Source organism: Anastrepha obliqua, chromosome 3 (genome assembly GCF_027943255.1).
Source record: "Anastrepha obliqua isolate idAnaObli1 chromosome 3, idAnaObli1_1.0, whole genome shotgun sequence".
Lineage (NCBI taxonomy): Eukaryota > Metazoa > Arthropoda > Insecta > Diptera > Tephritidae > Anastrepha > Anastrepha obliqua.
The window spans coordinates 128,322,157-128,347,346 of record NC_072894.1 but is presented as its reverse complement, the minus strand read 5'-3'; the positions used below and the strand labels follow the sequence as shown (position 1 = coordinate 128,347,346).

The 25,190-nt window shown below is 36.7% G+C and overlaps 3 protein-coding genes and 1 pseudogene across 3 annotated transcripts; 2 read left to right on the top strand and 2 right to left on the bottom strand.

The window, feature by feature from the left end:
• Positions 1 to 1,814: 1,814 nt before the first annotated feature.
• On the bottom strand, positions 1,815 to 2,999 carry LOC129242835 (peritrophin-48-like). The gene is made up of 2 exons (XM_054879700.1): positions 2,955 to 2,999; positions 1,815 to 2,827 (listed from the first exon to the last, which is right to left on the bottom strand). The coding sequence occupies exons 1-2, from the start codon at positions 2,959 to 2,961 to the stop codon at positions 1,815 to 1,817; spliced, it is 1,020 nt and encodes a 339-aa protein (XP_054735675.1). The 5' UTR covers positions 2,962 to 2,999.
• Positions 3,000 to 5,684: 2,685 nt separating this feature from the next.
• LOC129242223 (peritrophin-44-like) lies at positions 5,685 to 6,770 on the top strand (the record flags this gene model as incomplete). Its single annotated transcript, XM_054878777.1, has 1 exon — positions 5,685 to 6,770. A coding segment is annotated over one exon (1,023 nt), but the record flags the coding sequence as incomplete, so codon positions are not given.
• Positions 6,771 to 13,613: 6,843 nt separating this feature from the next.
• Positions 13,614 to 14,560, top strand: LOC129242222 (uncharacterized; annotated as a pseudogene).
• A 4,831-nt stretch (positions 14,561 to 19,391) lies between these two features.
• LOC129242221 (peritrophin-48-like) lies at positions 19,392 to 22,594 on the bottom strand. The gene is given in 4 exon segments (XM_054878775.1): positions 19,392 to 19,722; positions 19,725 to 19,911; positions 21,813 to 22,366; positions 22,588 to 22,594. Coding segments are annotated over 4 exon segments (930 nt in total). The 3' UTR covers positions 19,392 to 19,540.
• Positions 22,595 to 25,190: the final 2,596 nt, after the last annotated feature.

Genomic DNA, 25,190 nt, shown 5'->3' with positions numbered 1-25,190 from the left:
GGACAAATGGACACGGCAGTTGTTTTTTCCCGATTTTTCTTTTTTTGTATACGAGCAAAGACATTCGTGCCCGTCTCTAGAATTTGTCGCCTGCCCTTCTTTTTTCACCCGACTGACCGCATCTATATACCTGCATGTCAAATGATTAAAGTTAACCATTAAACTCTTCCAAATCGGGGCATTCTGCGCGATTCCATACTTACTTTTATATTTTTTATTTTTATTCATTTATTTATTATTATTTTTTTTAATAATTTATTTTATAAGATGTATTGATAAATGTTGAAAAATAAAGTCGTAAAGTACTGCCGTTTAATACAGAGCAAAGAAGAAATAATGTATTGAAAAACCCAACCCTCAGAAGATTACTTAAGTGTCTGTGTATTAGTCAAACACCTGATTGCCAAAAATACTTTTCTAATGCGAAAATCATATAACCAATCTCTCTTACTTATAAATGTATTTATGACATTCTTACCGATAATCGTCTAACATATTTTTAATTGTTGTGCATCGTAAATCATACTGATATGCTTTGATTTGTATGACGTTAGCTTTGTGTTCCAGCAGCCACCTGAAAAACCATACATTTACTCAGATATACATATCTACTTATATGTAGGTATGTCCATAGTTAGAATGAGTATATTGATACTAGTTTTAACACACGGCTGTCGAGGTAATTCGGAAATATTAAGGTGGGCCTGGAGCAGTAGTGCACCCATATGTTATGCAGTGTTTTTCTGATTGAGAGTAGGGTGCGGTAATAAGTTCTATGTATTATAAAGATGAGTCGAGAACAGGGCAGAAGAGATGCCGTAATTCGCGCCAGAGCAAAGACAAAGAAGTTACAAGTTTGCTACATCGCCAAAGCATTTTTGGAAACCGGTACACACATAGAAATTATACAAAACTTGATCGGGCCGAAAGCTGTCTCTACTACCAATACTACCATTTTGGTCTTGACAGACGGCGGCGTTATTCCGGATTATCTGGGCAGTTAATCTGATTAGAATTGTAGTGAGACAATCGGGTTTACGTGGACAAGTGAACAGCTGATTTGTTTATTGTATAGTTTTGTCAGTAAAAGATGGATCACAGACAACAAATACGGGCATTAGCTGCCCTACCACTAAAACATAATTATTTATTTAAACAAATTTTCTCCGCAATATCAATTATTGCAAATGCCATCTTTCTTGTTCTTCTTTTTATAGTTTCTTTATTTTTCATTCACATATTAACTGTCGCTTTTTGGCAGTGTTGCCATCGATTAGCACCCACTTAAATTATGGGAATTCCGTCTAGTTGTCAATCCGCATTAGTTACACTTAATTCCTAAGATAATTTCGAATTAAGGCGTTAATCCCAATTAACGCCACCGTCTGTCTATAATGAAACTTTTAAAGAGAAGAATAAGAAAGACTGAAACCAATCATTGAAAAATTAAATTTCTGGAACAATATGATGATCACCACAGGTGTAAGTATTTTATAGCATTGGCCAGACAAATTTTGTGTTCGCTGGATCGGAAAACTACAGTACTTTTAAATCCGCACAGTTCACGTAAATATTGATACAATACTACAGTTTAATGTCTAATATCTACATTCATACATTTCGACTCGTCTATCCCTCCTAGAACTTCATCAAACATATTTTATAGATTTGCCACAGGCCCGCTATTTGGTCAGAGAAAAATCAGAGTTTATCATTTAAAATTTTTATTTCTACCGACAAAAATTTGTATGTTCTTAGATGAATGTACATACACAAATACACTCATACATACACTATGTTAATAAAGAACTGACTTATGAAGCACAGAATGCGTAAGTAATAGGCGAAGATACGCAAGCGCCTAAGGCTTCATTGAAGAACTTATTGCCACAACTCAATTCCTCTTGGGTCTTGCCATCTTTGCAACGTAAATATTGACGGCAACCTTTATCGCTGGAACTCACAAAGGTTAACGAACGTCCTTCGCAACGATCTGCTCCACTGGGACATGCGGTACTCGAAGGATTTGCGCAAGCTTGTGTAGTGGGATCGAAGAAGGTGCCATTAGGGCAGCTGCCCCATACTGGTGCAGGGTCAGGCATGACATTCCTTTCGGCACAATAGTAGTAGCCACGACAAGTTGCACCATCCGAAACGAATTTATTTATGTAGGGGCTTTTTGTCGTGCCGCACACATTATCGGGCACCGGGTGTTTCGCACAGGCCACCTTCCACTTGCTCAAACAAGTGCCGGTGGGTGGATCATAGTATTGACCTGTTGCGCAGTCTTTGGACGAGAGCACTTCCTTCTTACACTCATAATATCGACCGCAATTTGTATCACTTGCAATTTTGACTCCATTCGGGGTGATAACACAAATATCGAGTTCCTTCAGCTCACACGTAGAATCGACTCTAAAGATGCACGATTGGGTCGTGGAATTGAAATGTGTGCCGCTCGGACAATACCCATGAATTGGTGTTGTCGCAGTTTTGCAAAAGTAATAACCGCTGCAGGATGAAGGATCATTAATGAATAGACCCTCATTTTCTTCACACGAAATCTCACAGCCGGTGTAATTAGTCAACGTTTTCACACATTTCCCGGTTTCTTTATCGAAGTACGGCGTACTTGAAGTGCAAGCGGTGTAATGAGCCACTGAATCAATGCATGTAATGTACTGACCGCAAGACAAAGGATCGCGAATCTTGGTTGCATTGGGAAAGAACCAGCAAATGTCATCACTATCAGCTGACAATGAGCTGTCGATAAAGCCGGCCCATAACAGAGCTAATGGGATAGCTAATGTCAAAGGTAGAGCTAAAACTAAAAAAATGAAGAAACATCAAATTACACAATATTTATATATACCAATTTATATTCGCACATTAACACACACAAATAAATATTTTGATTTTCGAATGTTAAACTGTCCACATGCAGCGCGGCTTACCTTTCATTGTGCATTCAAAAATTAACTGGCGGCGCCAATACCAGAATTCCACAATCCTTCAATCGTTCAAGCCTCTTTGCGTATTGTTATGACTGTTCGCTGAATAGCAAGCCACTTGGCCACCTGTTCTTTAGGCAGATCTATTTATTTGTGTTCACAAATACAAATGCATAAAAATAAAAAAGTGTTCCGCATACAGTTACTAAATACATTGAATCTGATATCATTGATTTGTCGATAGTAAATATGGTTTTATGTCTGCATACATACATACATACATAGGTACATATACAGATTAAGAGAGTAATCTCTATATGGCTTTCAACACATACTTGGCAAACTAAGAAAATATATGTAGATGGATTGGATAAGGTACGCATACGCACATACATACATATGCCCACATTTGGTTCTGATTATGAAATAATGGAAAATAATTGCTTTGAAATGTGAACCTTTGTAGAGTAACGAATAGAATTGAAAAAATTCTACACACTTGTTAAGCGCACGTGATAAGAGTTTTTTTGCCTGTTAAATATTTTTTTCGTTTAACGGTCCAGCTTAGCAGTCTAATGCAAACTCTAGAGAGCAGTTCTACAAGGCACAATTATCTTGCAAAAATCAATATCTATCATCAGCTGAGTCCGAACTTCCATGGAATAAATATTTATGTACATTACCATCAAACGGTTATTACCAAAGATAACGGTTACTAAGCTACTAATGATACAAGAATGAGGTCGCAGAACCTTGGCAAATACGAAAAATGTGAAAATATAGGGTGGCCAGATAAGAACGGGTGGGAATGAAACTTAAATAATAACGGTGTAAGCTGTATTCATGACCTTTATAGGCAAGCAGTATCCATATAAGTATAGTCGCACACCCATGGTCCCACTACTAAAATACACACTTCCTTACTCATTCAATCCTTCTCACATCTCTCTTTCACGTTTCCTAATTTGCTCCCTCACAAACTGATCTTTTCTTTATATAATATATACGGGTCCGCCATATAACTTTACGGAATTAAAAATGCTATAAAAAAGAAACTACTCAATATTTTTCCAAACTGTTTTTTTTTATTTTGAAGTACAATCCTTCCGGTTAATGATGGAACACAACTTCATTCATATGGCTGCCTCGGCTAGTCATGCCGATTGTATGCGGCTGTATTTCAGCTTTGACATCGCGTATGTTGGTCTTCAGCGCATCAATTGTTGCTGGTTTGTTGGCATAACACTGGTCTTTGACGGCACCACAAAGATAATAATCCAACGGCGTAAAATCGCAGCTCCGAGGCGGCCAAACGATATCAGAATTTCGGCTGATAATGCGATCTTCGAAGACAGTGCGCAAAAGATTGATCGTAGCATTCACTGTGTGGCAAATTTTCGTACACATTCTGCAACATTACCATGATTTTCAAAGTAATGTCGCAATATTTCCCAGCGTTCTTTGAGCGTATACACAATCATTTTCGTTCAGCGGAAGAATAAAACAAATTTTCTGTCAAATCAGATGACAGCTAAGTGTTACCATTCTTCAAATAATACCTAGTTCAAATCCGTAACGATAGATGGCGGGCCCTATATATATATAATTGGCGCGTACACCCTTTTTGGGTGTTTGGCCGAGCTCCTCCTCCTATTTGTGGTGTGCGCGTCTTGATGTTGTTCCACAAATGGAGGGACCTATAGTTTTAAGCCGACTCCGAATGGCAGATATTTTTATGAGGAGCTTTTTCATGGCAGAAATACACTCGGAGGTTTGCCATTGTCTGCCGAGGGGCGACCCCTATTAGAAAAATGTTTTTTTTTTATTTTTGGTGTTTCACCGAGATTCGAACCGACGTTCTCTTTGTGAATTGCGAATGGTAGTCGCGCACCGACTCGTATGAAATTTACATTGCTCGGACCACTTTACAACGAATTATCCGCATTGATTTGCATTTATTTCCGTATAAGATTCAATTGACGTAAAGATTGTTGCCTGCGGACAAGTCTCGTCGATTGGAATGAGTCCAAAAAACACATGGGTGGTCCGTCGAATATGGGCAACCCTGTATTAGATTATTTATATGAAATATTATTATTAAATGAAAAAATCAAAAAAAATAGCAAGAATCTTTGCTTGTGTTGTTATCCTATCATTTAATCTTATCTGAAATTCATACAACAAAATGTCAAACATGGATTTTAGTGATATTAATTGAGTAGCAAATAAATCAATTCCAGAAACCCTTTTTCCATGACCATTTTGGTATTGCTTTGGTGTAAAATGCTCGCTTACGTACATATATAGATATCATCTTATACTTGTATTATATGTCTGTATATGTATCTATAACGCATATCTGTTCAATAGGACTTGCTATATAAGCAGGCGACTTCAATGAAACTCGTTTAGTTTTTGATTTGAAGATTTCGACAGAGAACAACACTAATGTGCTGAGGAAAATGAAAGGTGCGTGAAATGGGAAAGTGAACGCAATCAGCGCCAATAAAGTTTAATATTAACGGTAAATAGTTGCCCGTGATAGGTGTAATCTGATTGAAACAGTTTTTTGCAATATATTTCAAAACTATTTTGCTTTCTCAAATTAAAATAAAAAAGTAACAATAAGTTCACCCTTTCCATGGGATGGACGGCAATTAACACTATCAAAAAATGATTAAAACTAAAATCTTGCTATGGGCATGATCATTAACCCAAATCTAATATACCATTTTAGGTCTTCAATTGCCGTTACTCATAACTCTGCTTGTAGGATTCTTCGATAATTTTTATTGCGTTGAGGTTCTAAGCGCGGACAATGACATTTGCCGACTTTTTAAAGATGGAGTAAAATTACGTAAGCCGGGTTATTGCAACATTGGCATAATATGCCAGAACTTTAAAAGTGTGGATAATGTAGCATGCGAGGATTCTACTTATCCGTATTACGATCGGAATACAATGGGATGTGCAAAAAGTACTTCTGACGACTACTGCTCCGCGCCGTGTGTTACTAAATCAAATGGATACATTCAGGACCCCAAAAATTGCAAAGGCTGGTACAATTGCAATGGTAAAACTGCTATTAGCTCTGGGTATTGTTCCGACGATTTACTTTTTAATTCCACCACCATAATGTGCGACTATCCTGAAAACTCTTCCTGTAGTGCCACATTTACTCTCTGCGATGTGGTACCTGATTCAACGCCATTTCTGAGTGAGGATAATTGCGACGAATATTACGAATGTGTCAACAGCAAATCAAAATCCGTTATGCAAGCCAAAGCGTGTGATTCTGGCAAATACTTTGACGTTAATACAGGAACTTGTGTGGCCAAAAGCCATGTTAATTGTTCTAAACATCCTTATCCCAATGAAGTGTGCGGCAATACGAAGCTAGCGATAAGAAATCGCTTTGTCAGTGATGATGCAACATGCCGCGGATATTTTTATTGCAAAGATCTGGGCGTTGGCACACCTGATCCATCACCTAGTTGGGGTCAATGCCCCACAACAACGTTCTTCGATTCAACGCAGGAGGGTTGTGTGTCGCGCACCAGCGTGCGGTGTGGTGAAGATCGTTGCGACGGTCGAGATGACGGTTATGAATTGAGCTCGACACCAGGCTGTCAGTATTATCTAAGTTGTGAGAGCAGTCGTACCGTGGAGGAGAAGTATTGTGGGGACAATATGTGGTTTGATGCTGCAACGGAGAAGTGCACCTCAACTAAGAAATCGTACACAGCTTGCGCCTAATCGGGTTGTCGCATTTGACTGGCGCGACATGTAAAACCTACCGTGGTGCCACAATTAAAGTATTGCCGCATATGGTATACAAATAAAAAAAAAACACCAACAGATGTTCTTGTCGTGGAAGCAAATATTATATTTCGTTGTGCATAAAGAGGTTTTTGTTGGTTGTGAAATATATTTCAAAATTAATGCTTATTGAAGCGAAAAATGGTTTTAATAGAATTTATGGTAGTCGTAGACGGTGGGTGCGACGATAACTTCGCGATCGCACATTCATTTTTCAGTACAACTTGGTTGAGCCTTGCCTTTTCTCTACTCTTTCAAGATATTATTAAAAAGAGAAGGGTGCATTTGAAGCGACTCAATTGATTTAAATTCCATTTATTTTCTGCATTTAATTTGATATACTACTGTGGGCAAAAAGTAAGGTGAATTTATTTGTCAAACTTCGCGGGATTAAAATTTCGCTCTAGTTATTTTTTTCATGAGTTGGCAGCACTGTTAATAACATCTGGGCCAACTTTCATGTGAATGTCATTATCAGTAATATATTTACGCTTGTGTTTACCAAACGACCAAGAGTGCATCTTTCGATTTTTACAATGTCTGATTTGATTGAGCAGAGAAGTGCCATCAAATTTTGTTTGCGGAATGAAATTTGGGCTGCGGAAACATTTAGAATGTTGCAGAAGGCATTTGGTGATTCGACCATGTCGCAGAAAAATGTTTATAAGTGGTACAAAGACTTCAAAGAGGGTCGAGAACGTGTTGATGACTTGGAGCGCTCCGGACGACCATCGACGTCAACAGATGACCAACACGTCAATAAAGTGAAGGAGTTAGTGCTCAAAAATCGTCGGTTGACTGTTAAAGGCCTTACTGATATGATCGGAATATCAGAAGGACCTGGGAAAACCATTTTGAAAGACCATTTGAGCCTACGAAAAGTCAAATCTGGTTTGGTACCGAAAACTCTCAATTTCTTGGAAAAAAGTCGTCGCGTTGATGTGTGTGAAACAATGCTTTCAGACTATCAGGACAAGCTCAAATGCATCATTACGGGAGATGAGACTTGGATTTATGCTTACGACCCTGAAACAACCGACCAATCAAGCGAATAACGTGCTAAAGGCGAGGCCAGACCGAAAAGAGCACGTCAAAGTCGTTCAAAAATAAAGGTCATGATGACAGTTTTTTTCGATTTTCGTGGTGTGGTGCACTATGAATTCCTTCCACCTGGCCAAACTGTCAATAAGGAATATTATTTGAACGTTATGCGTCGTTTACGTGAAGCAATTCGTCTAAAAATACCAGCATTATGGGCCAACAACTCTTGGTTTTTCCATCACGATAATGCACCGTCTCACACTGCACTCGTTCTTCGTGACCATTTCGTTAAAAATTCCACGCATATCGTTCCGCAACTACCGTATTCGCCTGATTTGGCTCCGTTTGACTTCTGGCTATTCCCAAAACTCAAGAGACCACTCCGGGGAACGCGTTTCGAGTCGATAAAAGCTGAATCGAAGAAGGGGCTGATGGCTATACCGGAAATGGACTATTTGGCATGTTTCGGGGATTGGAAAAATCGTTGGCATAAGTGTATTTCATCGAGAGGGGATTATTTTGAAGGCGAAGAAATTGATTTACAAGAATAAATAAAGATTTTTCATTTTACAACCAAATTCACTTTACTTTTTGAAGTGAAAACTTCTTTAGAATCGTTGGGAGTGATTTAAGAAAAAGTGAAACGAAAAAAGCGACACTCTTGGCTACGAATATTACATATAAACGTAGCGACGAACTAAATAACTTTTAGGCCAGCGCCGACAGCATGGCGCGATAGCCGAGCGGCTAGCAATGTGAGCTTCCGATCCGAAATTCTTGGTTCGAATCACAAGAAAAAAAATTTTTTTATACAGTTATTTTATTTTATTTTATGATATGTTTATGAGGAGCTTTTTTTCATGGCAGAAATACACTCGGTGTTTTGCCATTGCCTGCTGAGGGGTGAGCGCTATTAGAAAAAATAGTTTTCCTTAATTTTGGTGTTTTCACCGAGATTCGAACTGACGTTCTCTCTGTGAATTCTGAATAGTAGTCATGCACCAACCCATTCGGCTACGGCGTTTGTTTAATTTTACTGATGCAAAAATGAGGTAAAATATTTGAATAAAGTTTGCTTACTGTTTACACATTTTCCAAAGGTGACGGAGAACCAAAAAAAAAGTCGATTTTCAAACAAATACGAGTGCATATGTGTAATTGTGTTAGAGTTTCGGTCACGCCCCAGCAAAACCTGCGTGCATATGTGCTTGTAACATTCAAAAAAATGTAATTGTGTTAGAGTTTCGGTCACGCAGGTTTTGCTGGGGACGCTCATAATAGCAACCGCGTGTGTATTTTTATATTCGTAAATATTTTCATTTTTAAATATTTACCGCAATTATGTCGAAAAATAATGCAGAAAAGTGTCGTGAATATCGACAGAAAAAAAATCAATAAATAGCATCACGGAATTCATTCACGAAAATTTAATAAAGTATACACCAGAAGTATCGCGGATACTTAGAAAAGATTACGATAAAGTTCCAATGATTTTAAGTGGCGATTTTAACGTAAATTTTGCATTGGACACAGCGGTTCCTTCAATTGACTTTCTCAATACAACATTCAATTTAAAAATGTGTAACAATCGTACTGAATCGACAACACGATCCAAAACAACAATTGACGCGGTATTTGAAAGATATGTTGATAACATCGAAACCAAAGCATTTGTATCATATTTTAGCTATCATAAGCCACTCGTATCATTTGTTGAAATTGAAAACATTGAGGATGAATAATAATAAAATATGAACTTTATAGCAATATTATAATGAACCTATAATTATCCCGCCCCTAATGCTGCTTTCGTCTCATTCTCTCTCAGTTTGTTTTACGGAAGGTTTCACTTCTATCAAGTCTAACCGTTAGACTGGTATTTTTTGTCCACAATAGTAATAAAAAACACCATCGATAAAAATACGCGCGATACAAAATTGTTCTTCTTCTCCGGCATGGTGTACGGCACCTATGTGGCGCCTTCGACTCAACTCATTTGACGGGCCCATTGTGGCGGGCCTTCTACGCTATGGACATGTGAAAGGTTTGTGGCTTGAATCGTGTTGCCATGTAGAGTTAAAACAACCAAATGATATACTTTCTATTATGAGTTCTTACATTCTGCTGTCGAAGAATGGGTTGGGTAAATAAAATATTGGCTGTTGTTTTCATTTTATAAAACAAAAGATAAGTATCATCTCGTTTAATCTTTTTTTTTGAGGAATCTGAAAAACTTTTTTGTCCTTGACGTAAAAAAAACAAATGCCAGAAAAATTACAAAGCGCGAATTTTATTCACAGGTAGAAAAAGTTGCAACCCAGCAGCATTGAAAAGGAAATATTTATACAGATTAAAAAAAAATATACTAGAATACGAATATTACACTTTTTGATAATATTCAGTTGAATAGAATATCGCAATATCTACAGAAAATATTTACTTTTCTTTTGTATCATTTGTCAGCAGATGCCCTATCTAATTATGAATTATAGCCAAATTCAAGCGAGGTACACATTGAGAAAATGTTAAGAAATGGTCGGTAGTTTGGGCTAGGATCCTTAAAACACGAGTAATACTGTATTCCTCTGTGACAAGTGTTTAGGCTAAGTTATCAATTTGTGGTGCGTGTGTCAATATTCTCTTAACCCGTTACCGCATTTGAGCCCATATATGGTATTGCAGTTTTGAATCAATTTTAGGTCTAAATAAAGAATAATCAAATAATTCAAATTATTTGAATCCATCAAATATATTGGCATCAATACATATAGTTAGCAATATTAAACGGGGGAAAACTAGCTGTGATTTTATGACATTTCGAAATAACTTCACTTTTGAGCAAATGCAGTGCGAATGGTCGCTGCTTTTTTATGGTGGAAATTCAAAGGGAGTTTTCCGTGGAGTGATTCCCATTATATTTGCTTGTACGTATGCATGTCACATACAGTTAGTAACAGAAGTAAGTATACACCGGACACGTTTTCAATTTCCCCCCCAATCGATACCTTCAAACAACCTAAGTTATAACAAAATTGTGTTTTATTTACATGAATGCAATGCAACAATCATATTTAATCTAAATAATGACAAAATTTTAAAATGGAACAAAATTATAGCTTTTTATATTAAACTTTATAAAAATGCATGTCTCAGAAGTAAGAATACAGTTCATCACATTATTAATTTGTGAAATCAAAAACATAATTAAAATCAAATCCTAGTATTTGGTAGGGTAACCATTAGACTTTACAATCGCTTTAAGTCGTAATGGCATTGATTTCACTAAGTTTTCAGTTCCATTCCTCTTGAAGGACGTTCTTCAGTTGTTCCTTATTTCTAATCGGATGTTTACGTATTTGTCGCTTTAAATGTTCCCATAAATGTTCGATTGGGTTAGTATCCGGGGACTATGGCGGTGTTTTCAGCTGTTTTCGCATATTGTATAACAGTCACTCTCGTACAATGTTGGATGTGTGCTTGGGGTAATTATCCTGCTGGAAGATAGACGTTCCTTCAAGGCGTAATTTCATAGCGCTTTCTTTTAAATTATTTTTCAAAGTATTTAAATAACCATATCGGTCCATAATATTTTCGATAAATACCAAGTTTTCAATCCCGTTCGCAGCCATACATCCCTAAACCATCACAGAGCCCCTCCATGCTTCACAGTGCCGGTCATATTGTTTGGATCCAATTCCACGTTTACTTTTCTCCAAACTTTTTCACGGCCATCAGATTCACACTTACTGAACTTACACTCACCCGAAAATATGACTTGGTTAAAAAACGTTTGGTCATAGTTTTCATGATATTTTCCGAATGAAATCCGTTTACTCCGATTGACACTACTCACGAAGGGCTTTTTCCTGACATTGCGCCCATGATAACGAGCACTATGCAAAACCCGGCGAATAGTTGGGGTGCTAAATTGTTTTCCAGGCTCATTTTTAACTTCAGATTTCAATTTCAGGGCAGTTATTTTGGGGTTTGTCCAGATTTTCCGTTCGACTAAGCTTTTTTCCCTGGGACTTAAAAGCGGCGGACGTCCACAGCGCTCTTTATTAGTGGTGCATCCTGCACTTTTATATTTATTTACAATCTTTTGAACTGTAGCAAAACTCCTATATATCAAACGACCGATTTCTCGCAATGATTTATGTTCCTTGTGATATTTTATAATCAGTTTTTTTAAATCATTAGAAAGCTCTTTTCCTCTTGGTGCCATTACTAAAAATGTCGCAAAAATTAATACAAAACGTACTTCCCTAAATTTTTATACTCACTTTAATTATTTCCTTTTAATAGCTCTAACTTTTTTAATCAATACGTAAAAGTAAATGTTATGCTAACTGGACGATTGTTTGCTCTTTACTAACTTTTGTGACATAAATTTGGCTGGCATCAAAGACAAAGCAAAGCGCGGATAACGGTGCCTAAAATTTACAGCTAAATTAAGGCGCATATGAAAGCTTATCCCAGTACACAATTACCATGTGTAAAATATATTGATTACATATTAAGGAAAGAGTTAGCATCAAACGATTCAATAAATCAGGCTCCTGTATAGAGTAGATTCTGTTTTTATGCGGTAGATACGTTCCGCACGAAACAACATAAAAAAACTACCAGTTCTATAGTAAAACTATAGATACGTTTCAAAAGTGCTAAGGGCTGAGATTTCCTTTTCTACCACGATATATTTGCTTATAATGTCTAAATGCGTGGACCGAATTTAAAAATTATAACACGCAAATGTAGTCACTATATCAGCCTTTTGATTTATATTACATTTTATAAATTAAAATTAGGAATTAATAGCAATATTTAACGTTAAAAATGCACCTTTTTTGCATAAGCTTGAAAAAATGCCCTATTACAGACACTTATTTCACTTAAATACAAACACAGAAAAGTAACGAATTCACTTATAAACACTCTTTATTAATTGAAGATTTGATTTAAAGCTATTTTCACTAAATAATACTACAAATTCTATTAGAATTTTATTATTACAAATGTTCTTCTAAACGTTTGTAATGCCGTGCAGAATAAATGTGCGGAGCGAACTGTCAAACGAACGATGAGAGAGAGAAGAACAAAGCGAAATGAGAAAAACCCAGTCAGCCTAAAGGGAATAACTCTTATATTATTATTTTTATTATTTATAGGGGATATATACAATATAAACCCGAATAAACTGATTCTTACATTATTTATTTTAGAAAATATAAAAAACAAAAACATTATGACAACAACAGTTCATAATACTGTGGTTAGAGAAAGAATTGTGTTCCACTATAGTGCAGTACCAGGAAGACGAATTCTATTGATTGAGGTTTATATCATCATGAGCGTGTTCTTGGGCCGGAGGCCGCCGGACGTCAACGGCCCTGCGCGAGGGAGACACGACAACTTTAAATTTTTTCAGAGATCTGGAGTTGATACTCTGCACTTTTTTCAATATGTTCAAAGTATACTTATTCTTACTTATGAATTTTAAAACCTTGCCTAAATGTTTGTTGGGCTAACGATAACGGTACTGTCCTAACGGGATTCAAATTTACTTTATCTTTTCTGTGAAACGGCTGCTGATATTTTTATTAAAACAATTTTGTGCAAAATGAATAACTATTCTGGTAAATATAAATAAATTAACAAACAAAGAGTTTAATAACATTGATAATTTAATAGATGACGATGTACCTTCCACCAGTGCAGGTGTGAGAAAAAGAATAAGCGCGAGGGAAATCTAATCAATGTGGAGCTTGACAGACCTGGTTACAGAATTAGGAACCCACGAAAAGTGCCTTCAATTCGCGGAAGAAGCTGGGCTCTTGCGAAAAACCATGTTGTGTGCTGTACATAAGACACAAATGCGGTTAAAAATGGGCAACAACAAAGTTGGATTCTTTGTGTGCTCTCGCGGCCAGTGCAGATCGAAGAAAAATATCTCTCGTGCCACAGGCACTTGGTTTGAGAACGCGCGATTAGATCTTCCGCGAATATTTTATCTAATGTTTTGCTTTGCATACCGCACTCCTCACGAAACGGTGCAGCGCGAAGATTTCGTAAAGGATGGGACCGTACTATCATCACGAACGATATCTGACTGGTATAGCTACTGCAGGGAGGCTGTGGTAATATACCAGTTAGATAATCAAGTAGTTCAAGGGAGAATTGGCGGCGTTGGAAAAATAGTGCAAATTGATGAAAGCAAATTTGGAAAACGAAAGTACAACAAAGGTAATTTGGTTAATAATGGACAAAATTTGTAACAACATTATCTGTGACTTATCTTATATTTTCCAGGGAAGAGAGTCGAAGGACACTGGGTACTTGGCATGATAGAGGATGGGAAAAAAGACCTTCGTTTGGAGGTGTGCCCAGATAATGTAAGATCCGCCGAGGTTCTTATCCCGCTTATAAGAAAACATGTGATTGAAGGCACCACCATTCGTACGGATTGCTGGCGAGCGTACGACTCCCTGCCGGAGTATGGGTACGTTCACCAAAAGGTGAACCACAGCGATCCTGTCAGCCCTTTTGTGGCAGAAGATGGCACACATACCCAGCGGATCGAGTAGCAGTGGCGTGTTGTGAAACGATTCTTCTGCAAAGACAACTACAACAACACTGGCAACTTCTCCGATGTGATTGTAGAGTTTATGTGGAGACGCAACAATAAGTCGCAAAAACTGGACCCTTTCAAAAGCTTAATAGAAGCAATAAAACATGTATATAAAATATAATAAATTCTTACAAAATTGTTTTTATTTTATGTAAATTTATATTTTCAGGTATAAGTAAAGAACACGCACCGTTTCTCAAGAAACAATATTTAAAAGTAAATACTTTCACAAATATTGAAAATTTGGAATAAAAATCGCGCGATTTTTAGTCCACATTTTCGCCTGCGGCGCTTTTTTGCTTTCAAATATACATATATATTACAAAAACAAATATTTTTACAAATACTGAAAATTTGGAATAAAAATCGCGCGATTTTTAGTCCAAATTTTCGCCTGCGGCGCTTTTTTGCTTTCAAATATACATATATATTACAAAAACAAATATTTTTACAAATACTGAAAATTTGGAATAAAAATCGCGCGATTTTTAGTCCAAATTTTCGCCTGCGGCGCTTTTTTGCTTTCAAATATACATATATATTACAAAAACAAATATTTTTACAAATGCTGAAAATTTGGAATAAAAATCGCCTAAATTTTCGCCATCGGCACTCATAACTTTTAAAACAACATTTTCATAAGTGCTATGAATTATAAAACCTAAGTTAAATGCTTGCTGGGTTGTCGACTGCTGTATTCTCTTCTCTTCAACTGTATTTCAGTACAAACTGCAAATGTGGTCGGAAAAAACCTAATTTTTAAACTTCTCCTGGGGGTTCTATAGGGACCCTAGGAGGTTGGGACTTTCACAGTTATAATGGTGTGACCTTGCTCTTTCTAATGGGCGTGGTGGGTGGTGCCACGCCCCCTCCCCCTCCGCCCCCATTCAAATATATCGTGGTAGTAAAGGAAAGTTTTTCCGTGCTAAGAACCGCATAAATCTGAAATAATGTAATAAAGTCGCATAAAAAGGGCCCTAGTCCCATATTATTACTATAGATACGTTCCATAGACCGCACGAATCTGAAATAATTAAATAAAATCGCACAAACAAAATATTGTATTTTTGAAAATTATATCTTTATTTAAGAAACGTCAGAATCGAAAAATAAATTTACGTCAGAAATAGAATCAGACAATACCCACATGTTGCGCATTCGTGTAGGATTTGGCGTAAAATCACTTTCGTCACTTGAGGAAATGTACACGTCTGATCTGGATGGTGATGCAGGCGGTTCCATACTTGTAGGGTTAGCATTTCTGATGTAATCTGTGATGAGTTTTTGCTTAGCAGGTTTAGAATCTTGTTTATATGTACAATTCCCGATAGGTCGACATGCATTTTTTTATTAAAAAAAAAACCGCACTATTTCAAAACCGCATAAAAAAGCCGCATAACAACAGAACCTACTGTACTTATTTATGTTACTAACTGTATGCCACAAGTGGCTAGTATTGTTGTTGTAGCAGCATAAACATGCCTCATGCATATACCGTCCCCTTAGCATAACAATAGCCTATGTGCTCATAGGCTATTATTTTTTTTTTTGAATTTTTGGATTCTCCATCGTCGATTTTATATGTGGTCAAAATTTTGTCAAATTCTAGTTCCACAAAGTGGGTCAAAACGTCAGTCAAAAAATAATAAATATTTACAGACATAACGAGATTTGAGTGAGAGCTACTTTCGACAAAAAGTTTGAAATTCATTTTCTCAAAACATCAAACAATTTATAGGCTATTTTAATACTAAGGGGACGATACGGAGAATGCTGCTGAAGTGAAAGTCCTTGGAGGGATATAAATCCGTAGGCAACAAGTGGCTGCAAGCAAGTCGTACGCCCATGTAATCCTTGTCAAAGAAATTCTTTGCTTTATTATTATAAAAGTTAACAAATGGGAACGATTACTTTGGCCTGAATAGTTCTGTCATAAAAATAATGAGTTAGGATAATTGATATTGAATGGCGTTGGCGGTGTCAAGGGCTTATTTGAATTAACGTAAACGTCTTCCTCTTGCATTTCAAAACTATTTCCCCTCCTACACTTGATCAGCTACGCTCTGCTCCTGAGAAATACCCCATTAATAATGTGTGTTGGACACAAAAGTGTATTATACAATAATTATAGCTCAGTTTGATTAGATGCTTTCGAGTTAAGCGTAACCAGCCTTGAAAATTGGGCGAGTGTGCAAAAAAATAACTCATCACTTGACAAGTAATTTTTGGACACCAGTGTATGTGAATTGTGGTTGACAGCATTGATAACATACTTTTAGGCACCTTAGTTTTTATGAAGCCAGGAAAACTATACGGTTAACTTTTTTTTGCATTTGCTTGTTCAACAATTTTTTTGCAGTGTAGGTCTGCTTCTCAACGGCCAATGGCGTTTGTGAAAAGATTTTTCATAGCAGAAGCAAATTCGGAGACTTGCCACTGCACACACAAAATTTAGTCCACTCGGTTGAGGCGGCAGCCGCAGTTGATATGTGGTTTTAGTATGAATGGCTTTTTCCTCGCAACCCTTCCCAACAAAGATTATCACGCAATGCCCGTCTAAGTTCTCTGGCGGTAACTTTAACTCCAGATGCACTCAGTGGACTCATCAGATGGATTCGAACCAGTGGTGGGTACAACAGACCGCATTTCCATTTCACCGAGCCGCTTTGGTCAGCCAGATCGCTTTACTTATCAATAATTTCCTTAAACGTTTTATGTCTCACCAATTGCAGTGTAAGTAAATTTAAAACTTTTGAAATACCACAGCTCATCGGCCGAGCAAACTTCATTTTGAGCTCTAGATTACGTAACTGTTTTCAGTCTAGCCGTATCACGTCAGATGTAGTAAGATTTCTGATTTTTATTAGGTTGTATTAAAGCACATTAAGCAGGCAGTTTCAGTAGAGCAAGCAGATTCGATTTTATCCACATTTTAGGCCTTTAAACTGTCAATCTTTGCTTTCAGAATTTGACATTCTAGGGACCAAAAGTAAAAACAAAATGCATTGCTCTTGTTGTTTTTGCTTTACTGGTGTACTGAGTACTCTCTTTGAACGTGAATTTTAGTTGAACTATATTTTCATTGGTAGATAAGTAAATGGTTGAAGTGCCAGTCTGGCACTCCTCAGGTAGCACTGAAGCACCGTTTTGATACTACTTTGAGTCCTCCAACAGCCAGATATTTACAGGCAACCCGAGCTGTTGATGTAACGGAGAAGTTTGATGGAATTTAGGTTTGCGCACTGTCCCAGGCTGTTAAAGAAAGGAGCTCCCAGTGGCCTTAATCGTCTAGTTACCGAACCCGGATTGATATACAGAGAAAGTACTCAACAGTCTACTTCTCTGAAAGCTCCCCACAGCTTCTGCAATGGGAATTAAATACTGTGTGCCGGTCGTAACCGGTAAACACAGCTACGAGTTAGGAAATTGAATGGCGAGAGTCCTCAAAACTTTCTGCGTTCTGCATCAATTGTACTGGGGCCATAAGTTTTCCGAAATATCACATAAAGAAATGGAGCTCCATCTGCTCTGTGCGCAAGTTGTTAGTTGTGAACTTCCCCATTAACAACAGTCAAGGGGATGCCGATGACCGGGTGGGAGACCTCTGACACCACATCAGTCGACCGCTTCCTGGTAAGCTCATTAGCAATTTAATTTACCTCTATGTTCCAAAGTCCTGGAATTGAGATAAGAGAAATGCTATCTGCATACCCAAAAGATTTGATCAGGAGTTGACAAATTTGGTTCTGCACCAAGTCATCGTCAGTGCCTTGATCATAGTTTGTCAGTGAAGGCAGGCGTACCAGCATCGGTATAGATTTTCTCCTCGTTCCAATCCTGCCTACTTGGAAAGATTGCGCTGGCACGACCCTCCAACTCCAGTTTGCGGATATAGAGACCTGTACGGACTTCAGAGAAATGCGAGGTTAAGTCCCCAGAAATGCTACCATATGCATTGAGAGATTGTCTCCAGGGGCTAACCTTTTTTAACAACTGATTTTTATACGAGTATATGGTTCCGTAAAAAAAAATATATATACAACTTTTTCATTCTTTTAATTTTAATATGTCTTATTGATAGTTAAAAAAGTAATTTCCACCGTGAAAAAAATTTGTTTTCAACGCTTTATTAATTCATTCAGTAAAGGGTTAAAATGGAACCCTACTACCTATAAGCAGCGATTGCACTTTGAGCAGCGATGGAAATAACATAAACGTCGAGCCCTAAGTGCAAAACGACGTTCAGAACAGCACAGAGACAGGTTCTACAAGCTCCGGTGATGCCAATGTAGGTATGTAGTTTTTTGCACCCTCCCCAGCTTAGTGATATTATGGCCCTTCCGAAGAGCTTTCGACCAAACCAGGCATCCATACGTTAAAATTGGTAGAACCACTACGTTGTAATTATATCCAGGAACTATAAACAAATAAATTTATAAAAATAAATAAATACAAAACTTTCCAATATGTATTGCTGCTTTTATTGTGAAAACAAGACCCGTCTCTATTTAATAATCCTTTACAGTCCCTAATAAAAAGGTTAGCTGTTTCAATAATTTTATAACTTTTCTTTTCAATAACCTCAACTAATACTTTCACAATTCTGTTACTTAAAATATCGGGTTCACAATGCGCAACTGTAGGTGTATATACTTATGTACATACATTTGTATGTTCTTATATCATATTTTGAATGGAGATTATCCTCACTGGTGATTCTTCGTGCTTACAGATATATTCTTATACTTGTATTTACTTTTCCACGACTGCACATGAATCCGTAATAAATAGGTGCTTTCGGTTTTGTGTTTAAAAATGAGAAATATTATTTTATTCAAATGAGCACCACTAATAAGATTTTACCCACATGCGCATGCCAGTTAAAACGATAATAAGGTAAAATTGTTTATCTATTCGTATTTTTATTAAAAATTATTGTAGTAACCAAAAGGTAATCAGAGCTGATTTGATGATAGTTAAATAATCGTTTGCAATATTAGTTTCACTTTTGTCGCCACTCTGGTTTGATTTCACCTTTGCCAGCAGCCTCCATCGCCTTCGTCTAGTCAACTTCAGTTGATTCGTCACCAGTAGAGGATTCTTAGGAAGCTACATTGCAGGCCCCATTATCTGCAATGTAGGTTGCATTATTGTTTCCACTGATTTTCACGCAAGCTTGGCTGCTCTCCTCAAAGAAATAACCGGTCGAACAGGAGTTCGAACCCTGCTTGACGCCATTTGCACAAATCAAATAACTGCGACACTCTTCGTCAACAGCTGTGCACAGGAGTATACACTCCACTGGCCATTTACGCACTTTAAATAGTCGCTGCATGTGCTGGGGGACTTTGTAGCTCCATCCTCAGTGCAACTACCGTAGGTTTCTACATCAGGCAGTACCTTGGTGCCCGTGACGTAAGCACAAGTGCTTTCAGTTTCGTAGGTACAAGAAGCAGAGTTAGCATTATATACCTTGGGGGGGAGATATGAAATATAATATGAAATTATTTAAATCTTAAAAAAAGAACATTTAATTATTTAAAAAAAATATGGATGCTGCATACTGTCTCAAATGTTCAGGCCGATTTTCTCTTCTTGAACATCTGACGTTCAACTTCAGGGTCATTTAAAAAATATGCGCAACAAAACGTAAATGAAAAGCTTGGCCCTTTTCGCGATACTACTTTTAGCCCAAATGGTTTAAAACTGTTTTATGATCGATCTTCAACTCTGGGTGATGCTGCTACTACTAACATGCCGGTCAACGGCGATTATTCTATGATTTTATTGACATTTTTTGATGTGATAACGTCTTATAATTCGATTTAGCCGGGTTGCTCAATGGTCGTTATCTTGCTCATTCGTCGTTATCTTGCTCAATCGTCGTTACCTTGCTCATGGGCGTTACCTTGCTTGAACTGCAAGCGAAAGCGCGGAACGAACGACAAAGAGCACAACGTTCGACATCTTGCTCTCTCCTACTTAAGTGAGCGTATATGTATATATATGTACCTATATGCGCATATATACATATCTAAATTAACATATTTGTATTAGCATATCCCTTCTTATTGATTATTATTAATTTGATTTACTTGAAGAATTTAAAATACAACCAAGTGTATCAACATCATCCTTACCGAATTTATAATTAGTGACGACTACTTGTTAATAATACCTGTTGTTTTAATGTTATTATTATTAATTTTTTTATTATATGTGAAGGAAAAAATGTATGGTAATATTTACCACATACCTTATAAGATATGTTGTATACTAATATATGTATATAAACTTGCATATATTTCAAAAAGAACAAATCTATATGTAAAGATGCATACAAATCATATAGACATATCAAATATACGAATCTATTCCGTACGCAAGCAAATGTAAGCTAATGTGCTTGAACTGCAAGCGAGAGCGCGGAACAAACGACAAAGAGCATAATCGGCCCCCGCGTTCGGCAATGTTCGACATCTCCTACTTGAGTGAGCATATATATGTTTGTATATGTATGTAAATGCGCATTTGTATATAAATTCACATATGTACTTGTATTTGCATATGCCTTCTTCCTGTGCGTATGGTAATGAACCATTTCTCTGTTCAGAATAGGACGATGATAGGAAAAGTAGGAAACTAAAGGGGGTGTTTCGGGTGTAATGTGTCTTGAAAAAGGCAAATCGATGATGTTGCCTCTTAGTGTTGTTGACTTATTAACGTCTGATGCACAATCGAAATTGAACATATCTTTCAAGAATTTGATAAATGTTTCGTCATTTTTCACGTTTGTGTAAATGTAACTTGACCTATTCCATTGCGATTCCATTTACCTCCTCCTCTATATCCATACAAAATATCTATCAAACAAATAAAATTAAAATTTTGTTTTCAAAATTGCAACCATTACAACAGTATTTTCTTATGACGTTGACACGTTAAACTATCGCCAATAAACCGACTTTACAGACAACCTCTTTTTTACATCAAAAATGTCTAAACGGAATCGACGAAACCAAAATTGCACGTAATTGGCTGTTACAGCATCGGCACCTTGAAACCAATCACAATTTCCAGCGGCCTGGCTTTCATTTATGTCTTTATCAAATAATAACTGTAAAATGTACGGAATTTTCTCTTTTTTGACTTCTATTAACTTCCTGTACTTCACAACCGAATGGAACAAGCAAAATACAGCAAAAGAATTTTGTCAGTGCGAAGAGTCAGTTAGACAACGAGCAAAAATTTTAAATTCGATACTTTATATATATGGATGTTTTCACCAACTTATATTATTGCTTGTATTATATTGCAGACTTTTAATTGCTTATAAAACAACTTATAAATAAAAATAAAAAAACTATACTTACTAAATTGTCTTTACAGAAGCCTCCGTTCAGCTTTTCATTCTTACAAATTTGCCATTTGTTGCAGTCAAGTGTGCTTCCAAAGTATATATTGTTCGGCATAACCTGACAGACGGTTTTAAAATCTTGGTCCACATTAGTTGTAGAAGTGGAACAATAGCCATATTGACACTTTCCATCTTGGAAAATTAAATTGTTGGGACAGGTACCAGTGCTGATTTCCTGACCGTTTTTACAGTAAGTCCAGCCACTACAAGAGCCTGATTTGGAAACGAACACCTCAGATTTACCACTGCAAGGACTCGTGTCATCAAGGTAGCATTCAACGTTAGCTGCGTTTAAGCAGATTTGCGCATTCTTGCTGAACTTAGTGCCGGAGGGACAACTGTAAGCTACAGCCTTGCCGTTGCTGCAGACGTAGTATTTCTGGCAAGATTCGATGCTGCCTATGCGAACACCATTGGAGACCAACGTACACACAGCATTTACATCGTATTCGGCGGAAATCGAAGTGGCCAGCAGCAGGAGCAGACTGCCAAATATGAGTTGCTTTACTACTGACGCGTGAAAGGAAAATATATTATAAAAAAAAAACATAATCATTGAATTAGGATGTATATTAGGATAATTATGCTATGTTGTTTATATGTTTCGGTTTACTTTAATTTGGTACCGGGGCGTAACTTATTTTGATTAAGTCCACATTTCACCAAATATGCACCCTCCTGCTTGTGTAATTGTGTAAGAAGCCTTAGGTGTAATGTAGATTATTGCTCACCTGACATTTTCCGCTTTAGTCCTTAAGAGTTAATAGTTTTCTTACGTCTTCGGCTTTACTGATTAACATTAACACGCCGGCGCGCTTTTATATTTTTATGGTGATTTCGATTTAAATGTTACCTCCCTGAATCCACGATTAGATAAAGTTACAGATTTTAATAGCTAATTAATTTTTTTTCTTGTTTATTTATCAAAGCGGCAGAGTATTTTTTCGTTGAAATATTGGCCAAAATGATATGACAACGCAATTTCATCTGAGAGCAATAACAGTAAATATTTTTATTTTGCTGAAATAGATAATCGGCCAAGTCAAATACAATATTCGCGTATCGAAAGATTTAATTAAAAATTGCATTCAAAGATTAAAAATTCGCGGAAATATTATGAGAGTATATGTATGTAGAGAGTTGCCAGATAACAAAAATAGTTTACCGAATTATTAATTATGTTCCAGCAGCTATTGAAGTTACCAATGGCCACACAAGCGACGCAAAGATCGAAATTTGACGACTGGAGCATCTTACGCCAAGCGTAGCTCTACATTGCCTTTTCGTTGATTTTAAACAAGCCTTCGACAGTGTTAAAAGAGATAGGATTCACCATGTACTGCTAAGTCCTGGAGTATCAGCTAAGCTAGTAAGGCTCGTTATCGCAACGCTCACAAATACAATACAAAAGCAAAAGTGATCATCCAAGGGAAGCGCACAGGTGCAAAACAAGGTGATGCCCCTTCCTGTCATATTTAATTTGATGCTGCACTTCGTCGTAAAGGAAGTCAACAAAGGTGGTACCTTGTTAATTAAAGGAACCCAAATATGTGCTTACGCGGATGCCATCGCTATTCTCTCGAGGAATTCGAGGAATACAAATGAATAAATTAAAAGCAACTCTTTTAAAAATTAATAAAACGATGTTGGTCTGTTTGTAAACGAGAGCAAAACCAAATATTTGTTGAAATCGAGGCGGTCTACGCAGGTGCAACATTTTTGTGTGGGAGCTTATACATTTTAAGTATTTGGGAGTTATGTTCGCATGTAGCGGTGATTCAACTTCTGCAGTCAGGGGTCGCATCAACGCCGCCAACAAAACGTATTATGCCCACTTTAACTTGTTCAAGTAACTATGTAAAAGATCCTTATCCGACCAATCTTAATGCATGGATGTGAGATACGGACTCCTAAAATTACTGGCTGTGCTGATGCTAGCATGGAAAAAAAGTTTACGACAGATTTCTGGTCTAATAAGAATGGATGATGGTACCTATAGAATCCGGTACATCTCCGATGGCTAGGTCATGTTACCCGTATGCTTGCTGACTATGCCGTGAAGAAAGCCATGACAGGAAAGCTAATGGGCGTAAAGGCCAAAGGCAGACCGAGGATCTCCAGGATTTGGGAATACGTAACTACGAATTTCAAGATCGACCGCTTTGGAGGAGCGTTGTAATGCTGTGAAAGAAGATGAAGATATTTATTATCAAGAAAGAGAAAAAGCGTCATTATTTTTATGTAATATTAACTGAAAATGTTCTTTAAAACTTTCCGTTCAACATTCTTGGGCGTTTTAAAAAAATATCCCACTTATTGAGGTGCACTTCCTTTCCTCGCTACGTAGACTAATAACAATTTGTATTATGTAGTTGTTGTTTTTTTTGACGTGATAACGTCTTATAATTCGATTTAACAGGCTGCACGCACGAAAAAATGTGTCGTTATCTAGCTCATTGCCGTTACCTTGAATAAACTGCAAGCGAAAGCGCGGAACGAACGACAAAGCAAACAAAGCAAACGAACGGCAACGTTCGACATCTTGCTCTCTCCTACTTAAGTGAGCGTATATGTGTATGTATATGCGGATATGTACATATATAATATAAATTCACGTATTTGTATTTGCATATGCCTTCTTATTGATTATTATTAATTTGATTTTCTTGAAGAATTTAAAATAAAACCAAGTTTGTTAGTAATACATGTTGTTTTAATGTTATTATTATTTTTTGACGTGATAACGTCTTATAATTCTATGTAGCCGGCTGCACGCACCAAAAAATGCGTCGTTATCTTGCTCATGCGTCGTTACCTTGCTTGAACAGCATGTTATGTTATGTTATGTTATGTTATGTTATGTTATGTTATGTTATGTTATGTTATGTTATGTTATGTTATGTTATGTTATGTTATGTTATGTTATGTTATGTTATGTTATGTTATGTTATGTTATGTTATGTTATGTTATGTTATGTTATGTTATGTTATGTTATGTTATGTTATGTTATGTTATGTTATGTTATGTTATGTTATGTTATGTTATGTTATGTTACGTTATGTTATGTTATGTTATGTTATGTTATGTTATGTTATGTTATGTTATGTTATGTTATGTTATGTTATGTTATGTTATGTTATGTTATGTTATGTTATGTTATGTTATGTTATGTTATGTTATGTTATGTTATGTTATGTTATGTTATGTTATGTTATGTTATGTTATGTTATGTTATGTTATGTTATGTTATGTTATGTTATGTTATGTTATGTTATGTTATGTTATGTTATGTTATGTTATGTTATGTTATGTTATGTTATGTTATGTTATGTT